Source organism: Terrapene carolina, unplaced genomic scaffold (genome assembly GCF_002925995.2).
Source record: "Terrapene carolina triunguis isolate 2854851 unplaced genomic scaffold, T_m_triunguis-2.0 Scaffold42, whole genome shotgun sequence".
NCBI classification, from domain to species: Eukaryota; Metazoa; Chordata; order Testudines; family Emydidae; genus Terrapene; species Terrapene triunguis.
Genome location: NW_020664393.1, coordinates 30,214,613 through 30,235,404, shown reverse-complemented (window position 1 = coordinate 30,235,404; position 20,792 = coordinate 30,214,613). Strand labels below are relative to the sequence as shown.

Here is a 20,792-nt window from a genome sequence, read left to right as displayed (position 1 = left end):
TTTGGCACAATACATGTGAATTACCGAGAAGTACCTTGAGGTGAGGGGAATGCAAATTCTCCCCTATGAAGCCAACCTTGTGAAGATGTGTCCTGGGCAGAGAGACCCACTGTATACTAATTACCTGCTTGTGGAAACTCCAGATCAAAGACTCCTGATCTGTATAAAAGGGTGGACTAAATTTGTCATGCATGTGCTTGTTCTGAACTGAAGCTGTGATGAACTTGTAACCACAAAGAAACCCCCTAGGGTGGGTGACTAAGTGAAAGACTGCTCTGCCAGAGCTCATGATGGAATTAGGGTGAACTCTGGTAAGCTTATTAGCATGCGTGTAGGTTCTTTTATTGTTTTTAATATGTTTTCTGTGTAATGCTGTTTACCTTAAGAATGAAGTAGGCTTGAATAGAAAGAGCTGTGTGGTAATTTATATCGGTAGCAATCACTCTGTTATCAGACTTTGAAGACAAAGCAAGGAGGTCTGTTTAGGCAGATTTTCTTTGCTGGGATTAACATAGGAACTGTGCAGCTTGGAAATACCCCAGTGATAAGAAAGGCAACAGCTGCGGAGCTGGAAGCCTGAGGTTGGGTCTTCTTGCTGGACCACTGAAGGGGAAATACAGGTACAGTTGCTCTGAACTGTGACAATCTGAATCCACTATGAACATCAAGCCAGGGCTGGAGGAAAGCACCCAAACTCTCGCAGACTAATGTATCCCAAATCGGTATATTAAGAGGAAAATAATCATAGTTCTTCATTTGTTATATGTTGAATAAACTATTTTGTGTAGGGCTGTCAAATTATTAAAAAAATTAATCACAATTAATCACAAGGTTTAAAAAATACTATTAATTGTAATGTTAATGGCACTATTAAACAATATTAGAATACCATTTATTTAAATATTTTTGGATGTTTTCTACATTTTCAAATATATTGATTTCAATTACAACATAGAATACAAAGTGTACAGTGCTCACTTTACATTATTATTTTTATTACAAATACTTGCACTATAAAAAAATAAAAGAAATAGTATTTTTCAGTTCACCTCATACAAGTACTGTAGCGCAATCTCTTTATCATGAAAGTGCAACTTACAAATGTAGAATTTTTTTTTTACATAACTGCACTCAAAAACCAAACAATGTCAGATGCCTGGCTCTCTCAGGCAGAAGCAGCTCCGTCCTGCTCCCCGCCCAGTTGCCAGGGAGAGCAGCCAAATGTGCGGTGGGGAGGCACAGGGAAAGAAGGACAGAAAGCTCCCCCCCGCAGATAACATGGGGCAGGGAGAGCACTGCGGCCCCAGGCTGGGCTCAGGGCAGGGGAGACATGTGGGGTGGTCACGTGTCCTCCCCTCTTTAGCTTGTGCCTCCCACTGTGCCACACTAGTCGTCTGTGGGGGGGAGTAAGGCAGGAGCTGGGAATAAGGTAGGAGTCAGGAGCAGAGCAGGAATCAGGAACAAGTTAGGACACAGGAAGCAGAGTCTAGTGCAGCCACAACAGAAAATCTCCTTGTTGCTCAGACAATTTCCTGTGCTGCCTCCTGGCTTAAATAGAGTGATTGGACCAATCGGTGAGCTGGTCAATCCTCCAATCAGGGCTCCTGTGGGTGGTGCCTTAGCTGAAGCTGTAGTCCTACTAGCTTCTAAGCCCACCTGGTTTCTTCAGCTATTGAGTGGAGGCCAGGATGCGGCACCTGTTTTGGAACGCCCAGGTCTGGGTTCAAGACTGGGAATATCACAGTCTGGTTCACTGATAAACAGGAATTAAAATTAGGATTAGTCCTGCTCAAGAACGTGGGAGAAGGGCATAAAGCTCTTAATGCCTGGAAGAGCAAAGGGTCAGTCCCTTTTCCCCATAGGAAGGGAGTGTGGTGGTAGGATCCTAGCTATAGTTGTCAGACCAGGTTAAAGGGGGGCCAAGGGAATGTGGGCAACCCTCCCCCAGCTGGTATGGATTTACAGAAGGGAGGTTGGCCTGCACTGGGTAAGTTGTTACTGGCTAGTTTCCTTGATGTGTTCAGTTAATAAAGTTGCAGCCTAATTAAATCACATTCTTGCTGTCTTGTCTTTTCTCCTACTCTGGGATAAATAGTTCCATGGGCCCGTCCTGGGGCAACTACGCATCACCCTCACTCACAGCAAATTAACTGACAGTCTGTCCTCCATGTTTACCTATACATCTTTAAAAATATTATAAACAGGAATAATTTTAATGTAATGTGCACAATAATTATGTCAGTGATCAAAAATGAATTAATAAGATGAAATGTGTTCTCTGTTCTATCCAGATAAAAAATAGAAGATGAACACAGCAGAACTCATATCAGTCCACCATGTCATTTTATTTGGAAGAATAAGATATTCTAACACATCAATGTGAACATGGGCAATAAGAATAGCTATCCGTTAAATTTCGGATATACCTGAAATGTCAGTAGTATCAAACAAGCATAGATAGCACAGACCTGACTGACACCAGCGCTATAGTTTAAGCATGCTCAAGTCAGGTGAGAGACAATCATTAACCATAGTTCCTGATCACATTTTGACACGCCTCCTGTAATTCGTATTTAAAGAAAAAACGCATTAGTAGCATATCAGCTATTTTATTCTATACTCTAGAGACATGATTGCATTCATCCATTTTCCTGTTCTAGACAGTTCTTAGACTGCACCCATCAACATGGTACCTTTGAAGCTTTTAGAATCTCACAGCATCCAAAGCATTCATAATAGAGACATTACAATGAAAAAGTCTTTCTAAGTAAACCAATCCATTAAGGTGATTTGCAATACCTCATTTTTCATTATTATGGAGCTTTTAGTATTAAATAATCCACTATTATATTGTCACCATTTGAAGCACTTATAGTTTAGGTGTGCCAACAGCATTTTATTATAAACTCCTGTTTCCAGGAGTGTATAAATAAACTGTAAAAATTTGCTTTGGCCTGTGAAAAAGGCAGCCTGCAATCAGCTTACATCTGTTTGACTGTTAAATTCAGGTTGGCATATCTCACATGAATAATTTGCTGAGTTTGCAGGTGGCTGGCATTGCTGGACCTCAAACACTCATCTTTATTTCCATGATTCTGTTTTAGAGATTTGTGACATTATACCAGGTATGCTGAGTCACACACGTTTCCTGGGCTTATCTGTTGTATTTTTCAGCCTCCAATGTGTTAGTCCTGGTTGTCAACTAACAGCATGCTGCTGTTTCCAGTGCCTAAGGCCATGTCTACCCTACCACTTATGTTGGCAAAACACACCCATGAGCAACATAAATTTTGCAAGCATAAGGGGCAGTGTGCACAGCGTTATGTTGGCGGGAGAGCTTCTCCCGCCGACATAGCTACCGCCACGCGTTGAGGTGGCTTTATTATGTCAATGGAAGAGGTCTCTCCTGTCTGCATAGAGTGGCTGCACAAGCGATCTTACAGCGTCACAGCTGCACTGAGACAGCTGTGCTACTGTAAGCTCACTAGTGTAGACGTGGCCTAAGATCTATCTTCACTTCAGCTCACTTTTCCATGAGACGTACTGGAGTCTCTACCTCCAAAATGGAAGAACCCATTGTTTGAAATGATGTATTCAAAAGTTAACATTGCACAAGGTGTTTTAGGAGATTTATAATCTCTCTTGGAGCTCACAAGGGAACACAATACGTGCAGGGAAAGTAAAATGGGAACATTTTCTAAAAAGCTGGCTAAGCCCATCATCATATTTGAGGGGCATCTTGAAGTTTTGGATAAACAAATACATATGCAAGATATTGGCTGGAATGAAGCTGTGTGAAAAAAAAACTCCTGGAAGCAGATAAAGGATCCCATCTATGTAAAACGTTAACTATCAGTTACTATAGAGAATGGAAGTACCTAATAGTAAACCAGGGAGCAATATAATTACAACCCTTTCTGGTATTTCAGAGCAAGATGTAGGGATAAATCTTAGCTCCATTGAAGTAAATGGGAATTTTGCCATTCACTTCAAAGGAGCTGGGATTTCACCCATAATCCCTAAAGCAACTAGCGAAAAGACACAAGGCAACACAACCCTCTATATGTTTTTTTCCTTCTGATCTAAGTTTCACCACTGAGAATAGGAGGAAAAACTTGGCAGAACTTTGTTAAATCTTTTAAGAAGAAAAAATCCAGGTGAAACAGAAAAAACAATTCAAGAAAATACTCCACTACTCCCATTTAAATAAGAGAAGTAATGACGTGAGTATAAAACTGGGGTTAAGAGAGTGGAGAATGAGGCCTTTAGATTTTAAGGGTTCTACTAAGAGCTTGTCAACATGATAAGATTGTACTAGGTTAACGTAAGGTGTGATTTTTTTTTTTAAGGTGAGATAGTTAAACCAGTGCAAAAGGCTGTGTGGACACTCTTATTTCACTTTAAGTGTTTATTTCTGAAACCTGTTCCTGATTAACTTAATCTAGTGTATGTCTATGCTACAGAGGCTAGGTCTACATTACCCGCCTGAATCGGCGGGTAGAAATCGATCTCTCGGGGATCGAATTATCACGTCTCGTTGGGACGCGACAATCGATCCCCGAATCGACACTCTTACTCCACCAGCAGAGGTGGGAGTAAGCGCCGTCGACTGGGAGCCACGGAGGTCGATTTTGCCGCCGTCCTCACAGGGAGGTAAGTCGGCTCCGATACGTCGAATTCAGCTACGCTATTCGCGTAGCTGAATTTGCGTATCTTAAATCGACACCCCCCCCCCCCGTAGTGAAGACCTGCCCAGAGGCTATACCAACCTAGCTATGTCGGCACAGGGCCCTAGTGTAGACACAGCCTATACCAACAGGAGTTTTTCCTTTTGGTGTAGGAACACCAATACCACCTCCCTGAATGATGTTAACTATGTCACATTCTTCCATTGACACAGCTGCTTCTATACTGGGGGGTTTGTCGACATAATTATGTGCCTCAACGGTGTGTTTTTTTTCACACCCCTGATTGATGTAACTATGCCGCTGTAACTTTTCAGTGTAGACCAAGCCCTAGGCTAAACTAAGCTTAGTTAAATTGAAATAGGAGTGCCTACACAGCCTTTTTCACTAGTATAACTATTTAGGTTGAAAATCACACCTTATGTTAAATCTGTGTGTGGACATGGCCTCAGTCTTTAGACAGAGTGATAATGGAGTCTTCTTATGGCAGAAATGCCAGTAGGGAGATTTGTATATGAATGTGATCTAATAAAAGACAATTGTGTGTGAATTTACTCACTGTTTTCAGTTTGGTTGCTCATCTTGGATTTAATTTCACTGAAATCTGACTGTCTTGACCAGATTCACAATGAGATTATTATTCATAATTTTACATATTTCTGTGGCATTTCATAGAATCATAGAAGATTAGGGATGACCTCCAACCGTAGTCCAAAACAGAACCAATCCCAACTAAATCATCCCAGCCAGGGCTTTGTCAAGCCGGGCCTTAAAAACCTCTAAGGACGGAGATTCCACCACCTCTTTAGGTAACCCTTTCCAGTGCTTCACCACCCTCCTAGTGAAATAGTTTTTCCTAATATCCAACCTAGACCTCCCCCACTGCAACTTGAGACCATTGCTTCTTGTTCTGTCATCTGCCACCACTGAGAACAGCCTAGCTCCATCCTCTTTGGAACCCCCCTTCAGATAGTTGAAGGCTGCTATCAAATCACCCCTCATTCTTCTCTTCTGCAGACTAAATAAGCCCAGTTCCCTCAGCAGCAGGTCAAGAGGAGCATGGCCCCTAGTTGGTTCTTCCAGTACTTGCACCAGGAAATTGTCCCCAACACTCTCCAAAAACTTCCAGATTGTCTGTGCACTGCTGTATTGCTTTCCCAGTAGATGTCAGGGTGATTGAAGTCCCCCATGAGAACCAGGGCATATAAGCATATAGATTGAATAACATTTGCATAGATCTGTCTTTTAAATTGTAATAGTGCTCCTTTGTGGTAGTTCTTCCTTATTCTGTTAGAATTGGAATATGCCCTGTCCTTGCACAACTATTCAAGGACAGGGAGGCAACAGAGAGTCTCTTCCTTTATCCCCCCATGCAGGGATTCACCAAAATCAGTCCTTCCACTCACCTGATGGAAAGGACTCTGTGAGGCAGCACTAGGAAGGAGGGAAGCAGACACTTGGGGTTGCCGGCTCTCACCATGGCAAGTAACATGATTTTGGTCCCAGCTGGAGCTGATCTGGCAATGACTTGAGAAGCTCCAGCCTTGGTGAAAATTTTAGCCCTGGCTGAGGAAAACCCCTCTCATTGGCTGCCTGCCCACCCCTCTTCCACCTTCTGGAGAGAGCAGCCAATCATGGCTGTGGCAGGAAGCTGGTAAAGTGCTCTTTCTCCCTCCCCCAGGCATTTTCAGGTGAGGGGGGAAGACAGGAGAGGGAACAGCCAACATTATTCTTACAGAGGGAAGGAGGGAGCAAAAAGAGTCTGGCAGCTCTACTTCTTCCTCCCCTCCTGTGAAAAATGGGTCAGTCTGCTCGTCCCCCTTTCCATCCCAGCAACATCAGGCCTTGGAAGGGGGAAGGTGTGAAGAACTCCTGGAACTGCCCTCACTAAGGCCTGGGAAAAGGGAGAGTGGACCCCACTGCAGCTGCTTCCCCAGGCCTGGGAGAGGGGGTGTAGAACCCCTGGAGCTGCAGGAGGAGCAGAGGGGAAAGAGGAAGGTGTGGTGACCCCCTGCATGGGGAAAGGCAAGGCTGGGGGACAGGCAGATGTGGTACTGGGAGGTGCAGAACTGATGTGAGGCTGTATGGAATGAAGCAAAATTGATTTGCAGGCTGCATAATTAATGACTGAGCGATGGATAGATGTTCGGATTGGTGGGAAAGCTGATGTGGGTGTTTGGGAGGTACATAATTGCTGGGCTGGGGGACAGGCAGGTATGTGCTGGTGGGGTATAGAACTAATTAGCATTTGGGATTTGGGAAGAAGCTGAAAGCTCTGCACTGAAAGGCAGACAGCAAAAGCCCCTGTAGTGAACACCAAAATCATCATACCCTAATGGTTTGGGAGAGCTAGCAAGACATGAGGAGGAGCACAGAGTTTTAGAAAGTAAAAGATAGACCAAAAACACAATATAAACTTTGTCCCCAAAATTGAGATTTTTTTTTAAAAATCTCATCTTTTGGGGGGCATCTTACTTACGATTTTTTGAACTTTTGGGGTCAGCAATGCTGCACACTGTACCTTCTTAAAGGGTGCTAGAGTGTCTTAGCAGAACTCCACCTCCCAAAGGGACCCACTGGGGTCAGTGCTGCCCCAATCCAGGATAATGCACAATTGTGCCCTAAATGCACAGCAACATGAACATATTTTTGTACTCTCATCCAATGATATTCTTTGTTGAACATAGATCATGTTTGCTTAGGGTGACCAGATGTCCTGTTTTTAAAGGGACAGTCCCGTTTTTTGGGACTTTTTCTTATATGGGTGCCTATTACCCCCCTTCCCGTTTTTCTCACAGTTGCTATCTGGTAACCCTATGTTTGCCCCCAACCTTCCATACCTCTTAACACTCTCCATCTCTTTTTCTGATCTCCATCAGAATTTGTGATACCCTTCACATCTCCTTGAACTCAAGCACTCCTCCTCTGATCACTAGGTTCTTCTCCCAAACCTCAACACGCTCTCTGCCTCCCAGATTTCTCTCATTCAACTGAAACAGGCCTTCTACTTTGTGCCATGTTTCCTCTGAGGGGAATATTTCCTCTAACACCATATCTGCAGAGCTCTGGTCAGTTGTATCCAGCTCTTGTGAATTTGGGGGCTTGTATTGTTCAGAGGTGCTCCAAGATGCATTGCCACACTCTGCCGTCTGTAAAGCTCTAGAACTTGTTGGAATTTTAGAGCACAAGTGATCCAGGGAATGTAGTCAATCCTAAGGAGATTGAAATGAATTGAGTAAAGGTAGGAAGCCTGTTGGCAATTGAGAAACATTGTCTATGTTATTTGTAATATAATAATGCTTTTCAATTTGGTTCTGTTTGAGATTTGGGCTACTTCTTACTTTTGCCAAACTAATCCATGGTAATTATGTGGTCACTGGGTGCATATATTTGGGAATGGATTAAACATATAGAGGGAGTGGGCCCTATACCATCCATACACAAAAAAATGTGTGGGAAAAGTTGGCAATATACAAAATTTTGCAAGCAACGATACCTGGAACTATTCTCCCCTTGACTTACTGGCTGTGCAAAAGGAACCAGGGCTAGGTCTTCAAAATTGTGCTATATACTGGTGGCGCTGAGGAAACTGGGGCCATGCTTATAGATATAGGGGTTTACAATGAAAGGGTCTGCCACTATTCTTCTTTGTAGGACCCTGTACTCTTTGGAGCATGGTTCACTTTTAGGAGCTGTGCTGCCACTGGGTGCCGAGACACAAACTCACAGAGCTGCAGAATAGAAGCTGTGCATAGGATTCTGTGTGAGTTAATGCTAAATGCAAAACTAATTGCTTCAATGTAGCTTTTCTTAGTAAATTCTTAACATACACACAGAGCGACATACAACCTACTCACATACACATAAATATACACACAAAACAAACCCCTTATAAACTACCCAAGCTATTTCTTCTATAAGATGTGAAGGAAGAAAAATAGAGAAAGCTAATGTTAGTTATTTCTGTTTTAAAATACTTGGGAAGCACACTCAGATGCTACAGTAATGAGTGGCATATCCTAGATTGATAGACTGGAAGGTAGGGTAGCAAATATTATACCTGTCTTTAAAAAGGATGAACATGGAAATTGCAGACCAGGGAGCCTTACTACAGTACCAGGAAAAGGGGTAGAAGTGATCATTCAAAATAGAATAATAAAACACCTAGATAAACAAGATGATATTAGCGGCAAGGGGAAACTGCAGGGAGAGCCGTGCTTGAAAAGACCGGTACTGCTTCATTTAGAAAGGATACAAATGAGAGGACACATGATAGAGGAATATAAACTAATGAATAAATGAAACTGGAAGATTACAAATTTAAAACTGAAAAAAGGAAATGTTTGTTTACATAATGCATAATTAATCTGTGGAATTCATTGCCACAAGATGGCATTGATGGAAAGAGTTTAGTAGGGTTTTTAAAAATCAGTATTCTGTAGGTGAGAACATCTGCAATTAGATACATCTACAAAAAAAGCCCAACCTCTTTTAAGGCATATAAACCCTTATGCTTTTTCAGAAGGGATATAAACCCTCTAGCACAAGCCAGCCACTAAGTGAATGGGGAATGAGGAAGAAACTTCCCCAATGGGCCCTTTATTCCATAATTATCCACTATGGGTTTCTTACTCCTTCCTCTGAAGCATCTGGTACTGGCCACAGACAAAGATAGGATATGGAGTACACAGACTTTGTTTGACCTGGCATGGTAATTCATACATTCCTATACATAAATTTAATCTGAGAATCCCTGTGGTGTTGGGGAATGATACCCTTGATAGCAGCCATTCCTTTCATCTGCAGACCCCACCATGGAGGGCCTTCTGTTGGGTCAGAAAGTAGAGGAGAGAATGCTATGAAACTGACACATCTATACACACACTTTTGTGTCTCTTCTTCCCAGAATCATTAGCTTCCCCTGAATAAAGAATGCAAAATCTGGCCTGAGGTATATTTTTATTGTATTAAATGAATGCAGGCTACCTCTTCTGGCCAATCATAACACTTTTAAATTCCCATGGCTGTGAACTAATGTCTGTGTAACATAGGGTCTGCCTTATGCTTTAAAGGTACAATACAGAGTTCAAATCCTATTGTGGACTGTGTTTTTAATATTTTTAAACTCCCCTCTTTTCTGTCAGTGCCGTATAGATCACTGCATTTTCACCATTTAATTATCTGTTCCACACCAAAATACTCTGGGCCAAATTATGACAGCTTCAAATCAGGTGCATTAGGGAATGGGTACCAGGGAGGGGGAGTTGGCTGGATGAGGGGAAGGATGGTCTCTAGTGGTTAGGACACTAAGCTAGGACAGGGGAGACATGGCTTCAATCCCCTGCTCTACTATGAACTTCCTGTATGACCTTTGGCAAGTCACTTACTCTCTCTGTGTCTCAGTTCCCCATTTGCAAAATGGGGCTAATAGCATTTCCCTATTTCACAGAGGTATTGTGAGACTAAATATATACATTAAAGACTATAAGGCACTAGATTCCATGCTGAGGGGAGTTATATGGGTACTTCAGATAGAGCACTGATAGTCTATGGGTATGTCTACACTACAGGATTAATCCGAATTTAGATAATTCGAATTTGGGAAACAGGTTGTATAAATTCGATTGTGCGCGGCCACACTAAGCACCTTAATTCGGTTTTAAACCACATTAATTCGGTGGTGTGCGGCCACACTACCCCATTAACTTAAACACAGTAATTCGGTGGTGTGCGTCCACACTAACCCTAATTCGAATTAACAAAATCGATTTAGGCTCTACTCCGTTCGTCGAGGTGGAGTACAGAAATCGATTTAAAGGGACCTTTAATTCGAATTAACTGGCTCTGTAGTGTGGACGGGTGAAGGGTTAATTCGGATTAAGGCAGCTAAATCCGAATTAAAGTCCTAGTGTAGACCAGGCCTATTGCTGACACCTGCATAGAAAGCAGCCCTTATACTGCTGCCTTGTGCTCCCTTCCCACAACAGACCTAATGCTAGTGCTAGCAGCATTGCTCAATGTCCTGTGGGTCATGTCCAGATGAGGTGATGGAGTGACCATGGCTCAGCTCACCCCTCCACACAAGAGCTGCTAGGCTGTGCTTGGGGGAGTACAAGCTACACTTTTTGCAAACAAGTAGCAAAGGCCACTGGTGTGTATACCGGCCCCAATGTTTCTGAAGGTACTGTGCCTTCCTCTGGTGGAGAGACCTCAATATCAATGCAGAAATGATAGTTATAAAATTATCACTTTTTTAAAATATTAGGTCGTTGCAAACTTGTTTGCGCTTTTACTGAGTATTATTAAGATATATCTACAAGTATGTTATAGCCAGGGTGCTTAAGGATATAACAAAACCTGTGTATGTTTTAGTTAGTTATGATACAAAATGTTCAGGCTGGTTAAAGAAATTGCAGGAGGTTTCTACTTTCTGTCTCCCAAGGAGGAGCAAATGTAAGGAAGATAACCCCTCCTTAGCCATAAAACCATGTTGATTACCCCAAAGTGTGTTATACAAAAAGCTGCATTTTAAACTTTACCTTGCTTTAATTTTTACTCTCTTTTCTTTTGTGCTGTGTTTAAAGATGTGTTGGTTATTGAAATTTTTACTTTGTACAAAATATCTAATAGAAGTTTAATTGCTATAACAAACAGATTGTAACTCTAAAGAGCGTGGGTCAAGAGACAAACAAATCAAAAGAGTGTCTTATCTAGGCCAGCACACCTCTCTTTATATAAGATACCAGTGTGGGACAAATGTAATCCTTATCTCAAGAAAACAAGCCATGTAAAGCATTCATATTTTTGGGGAAAAAACTGATCATGTGCACACAAAAAAAGTGAGAATGTTCCTTATGCAGGAAACCTCAAAAAGGAATATAGGAATGTGTTATCAGAGCAATAAATCTAGGTGTTAAAGTGGGCTATACCACCTCCCCACACACACACATTTTTTCCGCCAAAGAACAACCTCTGCTTATGTCTTTGAAACTCCAGGAAAATGTGTTAGCTGGACATGTTTTTAACTTTTTGTTTCTTAAATGCTAAAATGGCAAATACCTTTGTGAAATGCGTACTTGCAAATATGTCAGCTCAATGCAAAGCTCCTAATATAATTTCCTAATATCGCTGCTTGTAAAGGATAAAATGCTTTATGTACCAACATCGAATCTAATGAGCTTGCTAAACTTATTACTAATGTAAGAAGCCATTTAAGAATAGAATATTTATATTATTGGGGAATTAATTATTTACTGGCAGTGCTCAAGCAATTTCCTCATCCACATCAGGAAGACAAGAAGAATCATCTTTCCAAAAATTGCCATGTAGAATAAACAACTTCTTTAATAACTATTTAAGCTGAAGACTCTCTTTAAGAATGACTTAATTTTAAAAAGACGGTTTTGAGAACTAAAAATCTTTCTATAAAGAACAAGCGTGTTTAGTCTTTTTCAAAACAGAATTTCATTTCCTGTTGAAGTCTAGTAAAGCTAAAGAAATAGCTCCAAAATGTATTGAATACAAAGAAGGAGTTAAACCTCTAACTTTAAAGATGTTCTGAGAATCTTCTGCCACAAAGATAAAGAAAATGTAATCATCAAGAAAGAATTAAAACTCTAACACATATGTGCATTAACAAACTGCATATTCATAAGATGAAGAGGCACCTAAAGACAACCCATGATGATACTGAGGCTATGTCTACACTACAGAATTAGGTCGGATTTATAGAAGCCGGTTTTATAGAAACCGGTTGTATGCAGCCGATTGTGTGTGTCCCCACCTAAAATGCTCTAAGTGCATGAAGTCGGCGGACCGCGTCCACAGTACCGAGGCTAGCGTCGACTTCCGGCGCATTGCACTATGGTACCTATCCCACAGTTCCCGGAGCCTCCGGCGCCCATTGGAATTATGGGTTGAGATCGCAATGCCCGGATGATGCAAAGCAGTGCCGCGAGGGGTTCTGGGTACATTGCGTCAGGCCCCTCCCCCGCCGTCACAGCAACGGCAGACAATAGATTCGCGCCTTTTTACCTGGGTTACCTGTGCAGACAACATACCACGCCAAGCATTGAGCCCGCTCAGCTCAGCTCACCGTCACCATATCTCTTCCGGGTGCCGGCAAACGTGGGACTGCATTGCTAAACAGCAGCAGCAGCTTACTGCCTTTTGGCGGTAGACGGTGCAGCATGACTGGTAGCCTTCATTGGCGATCTGGGTGCAGGCAGCCGTGGGGCTGGCAGCCGTAGGGCTGCATTGCACCAGCCCCTTGCCTTTTGGTAGAAGATGGTATATTACGACTGGTAACCGTCGTCATCGTACTGCAGTGGCTGTCGATCATGGGCACCCGGGCAGACAATGATGGTTATCAGTCGTAGTATGCTATTTTCTGCCAAGTGCCCAATATTGTCTGCTAAGCACCCAGAAGAGGCCGAGGGCTATCTGGGTGCTGGCAGACATGGGGCTGGCAGCCGTGGGGCTGCATTGCACCAGCCCCCTTGCCTTGATGATGATGGTTATCAGACGTATTATGCGCAGGATGGGGCAACATTGCTACACAGCAGCAACTCCTTGCCTTTTGGGCAGTAGATAGTATATTACGACTGGTATCCATCGTTGTCATACTGGGTATCAGATCGTGCAATAGACCTGAAGGCTAACTGCCAAGCGCCCAGTATTTGCTGCCAAGCACCCAGAAAATGCCAAGGGCTATCAGTCATGCTGCACCGTCGTCTTAAGATGTAAAAAATAGATTTATTCTGTATTCATTTGCTTCCCCCCCTTCCTCCTGCTAAACCCAGGCTTTTGAGTTCAATCTTTGGGGGAGGGGGCATTCTGTGTGACAGTTGTTTGTGTTTCTCCCTGATGCAAAGCCACCTTTCTTGATTTTAATTCCCTGTACCTGTACGCCATGTCGTCACTCGCCCCTCCCTCCCTCCCTTCTTCCCCTGGTCCGTCAGATACTACTTTCGCGCCTTTTTTCAGACCAGACGCCATAGCCAGCACTGGGATCATGGAGCCCGCTCAGATCACCGCGGCAATTATGAGCACTATGAACACCACGCGCATTGTCCTGGAAAACATGCAGAGCCTCCTGGACATGCCAAAGCCAAACCAGGACCAGCTGAGGAGGAGGCGATTGCAGCGCGGCGACGATAGTGATGAGGAAATTGACATGGACCTCTCACAAGGCACAGGCCCCAGCAATGTGGAAATCCTGGTGTTACTGGGGCAGGTTCATGCCGTGGACCGCCGATTCTGGGCCCGGGAAACAAGCACAGAGTGGTGGGACCGCATCGTGTTGCAGGTCTGGGACGATGCCCAGTGGCTGCGAAACTTTCGCATGCGTAAGGGCACTTTCATGGAACTTTGTGACTTGCTTTCCCCTGCCCTGAAGCGCCAGAATACCAGGATGAGAGCAGCCCTCACAGTGGAGAAGCGAGTGGCGATAGCCCTGTGGAAGCTTGCAACGCCAGACAGCTACCGGTCAGTCGGGAATCAATTTGGAGTGGGCAAATCTACTGTGGGGGCTGCTGTGATCCAAGTTGCCAGGGCAATGAGAGACCTGGTGACATCAAGGGTAGTGACTCTGGGAAACGTGCAGACCATAGTGGATGGCTTTGCTGCAATGGGATTCCCAAACTGTGGTGGGGCCATAGACGGAACCCATATCCCTATCTTGGCACCGGCGCACCAAGCCACCGACTACATAAACCGCAAGGGGTACTTTTCAATGCTGCTGCAAGCCCTGGTGGATCACAAGGGACGTTTCACCGACATCAACGTGGGCTGGCCGGGAAGGGTACATGATGCTCGCGTCTTCAGGCAGTCTCTTCTGTTTCGAAAGCTGGAGGAAGGGACTTTCTTCCCAGACCAGAAAATAACCGTTGGGGATGTTGAAATGCCTATCGTGATCCTTGGGGACCCAGCCTACCCCTTAATGCCATGGCTCATGAAGCCATACACAGGCAGCCTGGACAGCAGTCAGGACCTGTTCAACTACAGGCTGAGCAAGTGCCGAATGGTGGTGGAATGTGCATTTGGCCGTTTAAAAGCGCGCTGGCGCAGCTTACTGACTCGCTCAGACCTTAACGAAAAGAATCTCCCCATTGTTATTGCTACTTGCTGTGCGCTCCACAATATATGTGAAAGTAAGGGGGAGACATTTATGGCGGGGTGGGAGGTTGAGGCAAATCGCCTGGCCGCTGATTACGCGCAGCCAGACACCAGGGCGGTTAGAGGAGCACAGCAGGGCGCGGTGCGCATCAGAGAAGCGTTGAAAACCAGTTTTGTGACTGGCCAGGCTACGGAGTGAAACTTCTGTTTGTTGCTCCTTGATGAACCCTCTGCCCCTCCCCCACCACCCTGTTAACTCTACTTCCCTGCAAACCAACCACCCCACCCTCCCCTACTACCCTCCCCCCTTCGAGCACCACTTGCAGAGGCAATAAAGTCATTGATACTTCACATTCAGGCATTCTTTATTAATTCAGCACACAACTAGGGGGATAATTGGAAAGGTAGCCCGGGATGGGTGGGGGAGGAGGGAAGGAAAAGGACACACTCCAATTTAAAACTTTAAAACTTATTGCTATGGAAATCATCTAGGGTGGAGTGAGTGGGTGGCCGAAGGCCCCCCCCACCGTGTTCTTGGGCGTCTGGGTGAGGAGGCAATGGGACTTGGGGAGGATGGCTGCTGGTTACAGAGGGGCTGTAGCGGCGGTCTCTGCTCCTGCTGCCTTTCCTGCAGCTCAACCATACGCAGGAGCATATCACTTTGATGCTCCAGCAGCCGGAGCATCGACTCTTGCTTTCTGATTACAAGTTGACGCCACCTCTCCTCTTCAGCCCGCGTTTCAGCACGCAACTTCTCATCTTCAGCACGCCACCTCTCCTCTCGCTCATATTGGGCTTTTTTAAAATCAGTCATTGACTGCCTCCACGCATTCAGCTGTGCTCTGTCAGCGTGGGAGGCAGTCTGAAGTTCAGTAAACATTTCGTCACGCGTCCTTCGCTTCCTTCTTCGAATATTCACTAGCCTCTGCGAAGGAGTAAGATTTGCAGCTGGTGGAGAAGGGAGAGGTTGTTAAAAAAGATACATTTTAGAGAACAATGGGTAGACTCTTTCACGTTAGATTTTGCTGTTCACAACATCACACAGCACATGTGCTTTCGTTACAAGGTCGCATTTTTCCTCTTATATTGAGAGTCTCCTGGTTTGGTGTGAGAGATCACTCACGCAGTGCCAGGACACAGATTTCAGCTTGCAGGCAGCCATGGTAAGACATATAGTCTTTGGGCTTTTTTAACCTTCTTAACATGTGGGGATGGTTTCAAACAGTTCTGCCCTCATTTCCCATACCAAGCACCCGTGCCATTTAAAATGGGTTTGCAATGTAAAAGGAGGGGATGCGATTTCAGGTTTAACATGCAGCACAAACCCAACTAACTCCCCTCCCCCACACACCCAATTCTCTGGGATGGTCACTTCACCCCTCCCCCCCACCGCGTGGTTAACAGCGGGGAATATTTCTGTTCAGCAGACCAGGAAGGGGCACCTCTGAATGTCCCCTTAATAAAATTGCCCCATTTTAACCAGGTGACCGTGAATGATATCACTCTCCTGAGGATAACAAAGAGCGATAAGGAATGGATGTTGTCTGCATGCCAGCAAACACCGGGACCATACGCTGCCATGCTTTGTTATGCAATGATTCCAGACTACGTGCTACTGGCCTGGCGTGGTAAAGTGTCCTACCATGGCAGACGGGATAAGGCAGCCCTCCCCAGAAACCTTTTGCAAAGGCTTTGGGATTACATGAAGGAGAGCTTTCTGGAGATGTCCCTGGAGGATTTCCGCTCCATCCCCATACACGTTAACAGACTTTTCCAGTAGCTGTACTGGCCGCGATTGCCAGGGCAAATTAATCATTAATCATTAAACACGCTTGTTTTTAAACTATGTGTAATTTTTGCAAAGGTACACTCACCAGAGGTCCCCTGTGTGCCCTCAGGGTCTTGGGTGAGTTCGGGGGTTACTGTTTCCAGGTCCAGGGTGACAAACATATCCTGGCTGTTGGGGTAACTGGTTTCTCCGCTTCCTTGCTGCTGTGAGCTATCTATGTTCTCTCCATCCTCATCTTCCTCGTCCGCCGAACCCGCTTCCCCGTTTGCAGAGAGGGACTCATAGAACACACTTGGGCTAGTGGTGGCTGCACCCCCTAGAATGGCATGCAGCTCCGCGTAGTAGCGGCATGTTTGCGGCTCTGCCCCGGACCTTCCGTTTGCGTCTCTGACTTTGTGGTAGGCTTGCCTTAGCTCCTTAATTTTCACGCGGCACTGCCGCGCGTCCCTGTTATGGCCTCTGTCCTTCATGGCCTTGGAGATCTTTTCTAATGTTTTGCCGTTTCTTTTACTGTTTCGGAGTTCGGCGAGCACTGCTTCATCTCCCCAGATGGCGATCAGATCCTGTACCTCCCGTTCGGTCCAGGCTGGAGCTCTTCTGCGATCCTGGGACTGGGACTGGGACTCCATCATGGTTACCTGTGCTGATGGGCTCTGCATGGTCACCTGTGCTCTCCACGCTGAGCAAACAGGAAATGAAATTCAAACGTTCGCGGGGCTTTTCCTGTCTACCTGGCCAGTGCATCTGAGATGAGAGTGCTGTCCAGAGCGGTCACAATGAAGCACTGTGGAATAGCTCCCGGAGGCCAGTAATGTCGAATTCCGTCCACACTAACCCAATTCCGACCCCCTAAGGTCGATTTTATCGCTAATCCCCTTGTCGAGGTGGTGTTAGGAAACCGGTTTAAAGGGCCCTTTAAGTCGACAGAAAGGGCTTCGTAGTGTAAACGTGTCCAGGCTTAAGTCGATTTAACGTGGCTAAAGTCGACCTAAACTCGTAGTGTAGACCAGGCCTGAGGCAGTGAAAGGACAGCAATCAACTTGAATTTAAAAAAGCCTAAAAGAGGTGTGTTTTCTTGTAACTTCATGAAACTAAGAAGGAGAGGAGTATAAAAAACTCTCAAGTAAGCACCCCTCACACACACTGCCTGCTACTCTGCTCCGCGAACACACAGCACTCATCAGCTTATCCTGCCCATCTCTACAAGCAAGCTACCACACAGAGCTAAGAAAAACAGAGAAGGCTCAGGAAGAAACCAACCCAAGAAAAACCTCTTGGCTTCCACATGAATTTGTTAGAGGAAGTTAACTAAGGCACTGCAGCGATGCAGCTGTACCGATAGAGCTGAGCCGCTGCAGTGCGTCTGGTGAAGATGCTCTATGCCGACGGAAGAGAGCTCTCCCTTCAGCATAATAAAACCACCTCCGCGAGCGGCAGAAGCTATGTCGCGTATGTCAGTGTAACTTATGTCACTAGAGGGGGTGGTTCTGATGTGCTTCCGCTGCTGATACCACTGCTACTGCGCTAGCTCAATGAGAGCTAATGTGAGTATGTGTACGCAAACAGGAGACTCACATTCCAAGCTCATAGTATAGACATAGTCTAAAACAGTGGGAGTCACATCCCTGATTTGGTAACAAGAGAAATAATTAGTAAGAGCTAGCCTACCGTTTCTTGTTTCTCTGGGGTAAATATTTTTAGTAATTTTTTAAATAAAATTACTTGGCATCCAGCAATTTAAAATTACCCCTTTCTATTCCATACTACTCATAGCTACTGCAGGCCATAATGCATCTAGCTGTCTCTGCTTGAACAGTGTTTCTTCTCCTCATCCTCTCCTAAGCATGGCACTGGCTCCAAGAGTTATAAACAAGCACTTTGTACTTAACAAAAAATTTTAAATCTTTGTCATGAAGAAACAAACTCTTATGCAAAGTATTAACACTCGGAGTTCTGGAACTTTCCAGACTGCCAGCTAAATGAATGCTTAGGAGGACATTTATGCAACCAAGTTTATTTTTGTTTTCCCCCCAGGAAATTGTATATAAGGGGAGTTTGTATCCAGAAGCTCATCACTGCACAATTGCATCACATAGTATTTGCACTCATAGGAAAATAAAATGTATATTTATAAGTCTAAATACTTCCATTTGATTCATGTAACTGAGAGGGCTCTGTTTTCTCTTACTGTTTTTTTTTTATGCCTTTTCATAGGAATGTTGCTATGGGGGAAAGTAACACCGCAGTTTTAAACCATCAGATGAAGTATACAGTTCTACGCACAGGGCTTGAAAATACCTTCCACAAGGCAACTAGTTCCTTCAGTACTACCCGCCTTATCAGTATATGTTTTTAATATTTCTAATGTAGCTAATGATTTTCATCCTGAAGGGTCTCTAAGCACTTTTTAGACTCTAGTCTTGATCCCACAATCCTATCTCAGACAAAATTCCTAGGGAATTGAATAGGAGTAAGGACAACTCCCTTCACTCAGCATATGTACGTCTATGTTCATGATCACTTTATGTACATTAATATCTTCTGTAATGTATTTCTTTCAGACACCATTGTTCTCATCGCTTCAATAGCAGTTGTTTCTGCAAAAACTCAGGGTAACATTTTTGCAACATCAGCACTGAGAAGTCTTCGTTTCCTACAGATCCTTCGTATGGTACGCATGGACCGAAGAGGAGGGACTTGGAAATTATTAGGTTCAGTAGTTTATGCACATAGCAAGGTAACTGTCATGGCAGTTCACTTCATTTAATTCTTCAGTGGATTCAACAAAACTCTATGAATCAACATCAACGTATATATTTATCAGATTCCAGTGAATACGTAAAACTTCCTAAAGTAATGTTGGCTATGTAATGCATTATCAAAAATACATCTTTTCATGTTCATTCAGATTTCTGAAAATATGCTAAAAATATTGGCCCTGATTCACCACCAGTTGGATGCTGGTGTAATTCCATTGAAATCAGTGGAGTTACACAAGTGTCAAACTGAACTGGGAAATCAGACCAATTGTTCAGAGAACAAGAGAACAAGAATTCTTTTTCATGAACAAAATCTGAGATTTCAAAATTTGTTTTTGTTCCACATTGGAATGAAAATGAAGCCTTTCAAAACCTTTGGCAAAAAAACATGAGAGAGAGAAAGAGAGAGAAAAGAGAAAGAGATCCACCCCACAATAGAATAGTCCAGTAGTGGATATTTGAGTCCAAAATACAGAACACTATCACATAAGGTAAAAGAGAATCTCTATTAGCTGCAATAGCATTAAAGCATATACTCTCTGGGGACCAATGACTAGACAGTGGGTAGCATACTTGAAAAAATGTCAGAATATGTGACCAGCTAGCAGAGGGAAGGGGTAAGTACACACATTAGCCATTTAATTGCATACTCCCTTCATTTAGACAAAGCTCCTGAGTTCTATCCTTGTTTACAACTTTGAGGTCCATGTAGTATAGTTAATGACCATGAAGTCAGTTTGTTGATGCAATCACAGGCATGAGCGAGCTGTTCAGAAAGAGATAGTGTAAATGAAAGGAAAATATCCCTCTGGCACAACAAATATTTAATGATCTGTACTAAGTGGAGCAGCTTCAACAGGAAAGACTGAGAAAGAATGACACTGTAGCCCACTGGTTGGGGCCCTCACCTGGGATGTGGGACACCCAGCTTCAAGTCTCTCTTCCAAATCACGCAGAGCAGGAGCTTCAGCCTCAGGCTCCCACATCACAGATGAGTGCCCTAATCACAAGTCTATTGGCTGTTCTGTGTTAGCTCTTTCCCCATCCTGGACCTGAAAAATCTTTTTGATGAATCAGCATTTTCCAGCATTCTGTTGAAAAATTCCCAATCACTTCTACCCGTTGTTTAGAGACAATTTATGTGAACTGAGAAGCATTTGATGTTTAACTGCTAAAATACCAAAAAATATGGACTGTTTAATTATTTTTTCTTCAAATGCCACTCCACTCTATGTTTAATCTTTTTAATACAGATTGATCTTTATTTTCTTTTATCTAGGAATTAATCACAGCCTGGTACATAGGATTTTTAGTACTTATCTTTTCCTCTTTCCTTGTCTATCTGGTGGAAAAAGATGCAAATACCCAGTTTTCTACGTATGCAGATGCTCTCTGGTGGGGCACAGTAAGTATAGAAAGATCATTTGAACTATTTAACTAATA

The 20,792-nt window shown here is 43.9% G+C and overlaps 1 protein-coding gene across 1 annotated transcript in view; it reads left to right on the top strand.

Annotated features, from left to right (window-relative positions):
- KCNQ5 (potassium voltage-gated channel subfamily Q member 5) overlaps positions 1 to 20,792 on the top strand; it is a 525,002-nt gene that overhangs the window by 443,487 nt on the left and 60,723 nt on the right. Inside the window, 2 exon segments of the mRNA XM_026654633.2 lie at positions 19,152 to 19,327; positions 20,629 to 20,754. Of these exon segments, the coding sequence (XP_026510418.1) occupies positions 19,152 to 19,327; positions 20,629 to 20,754 (302 nt within the window).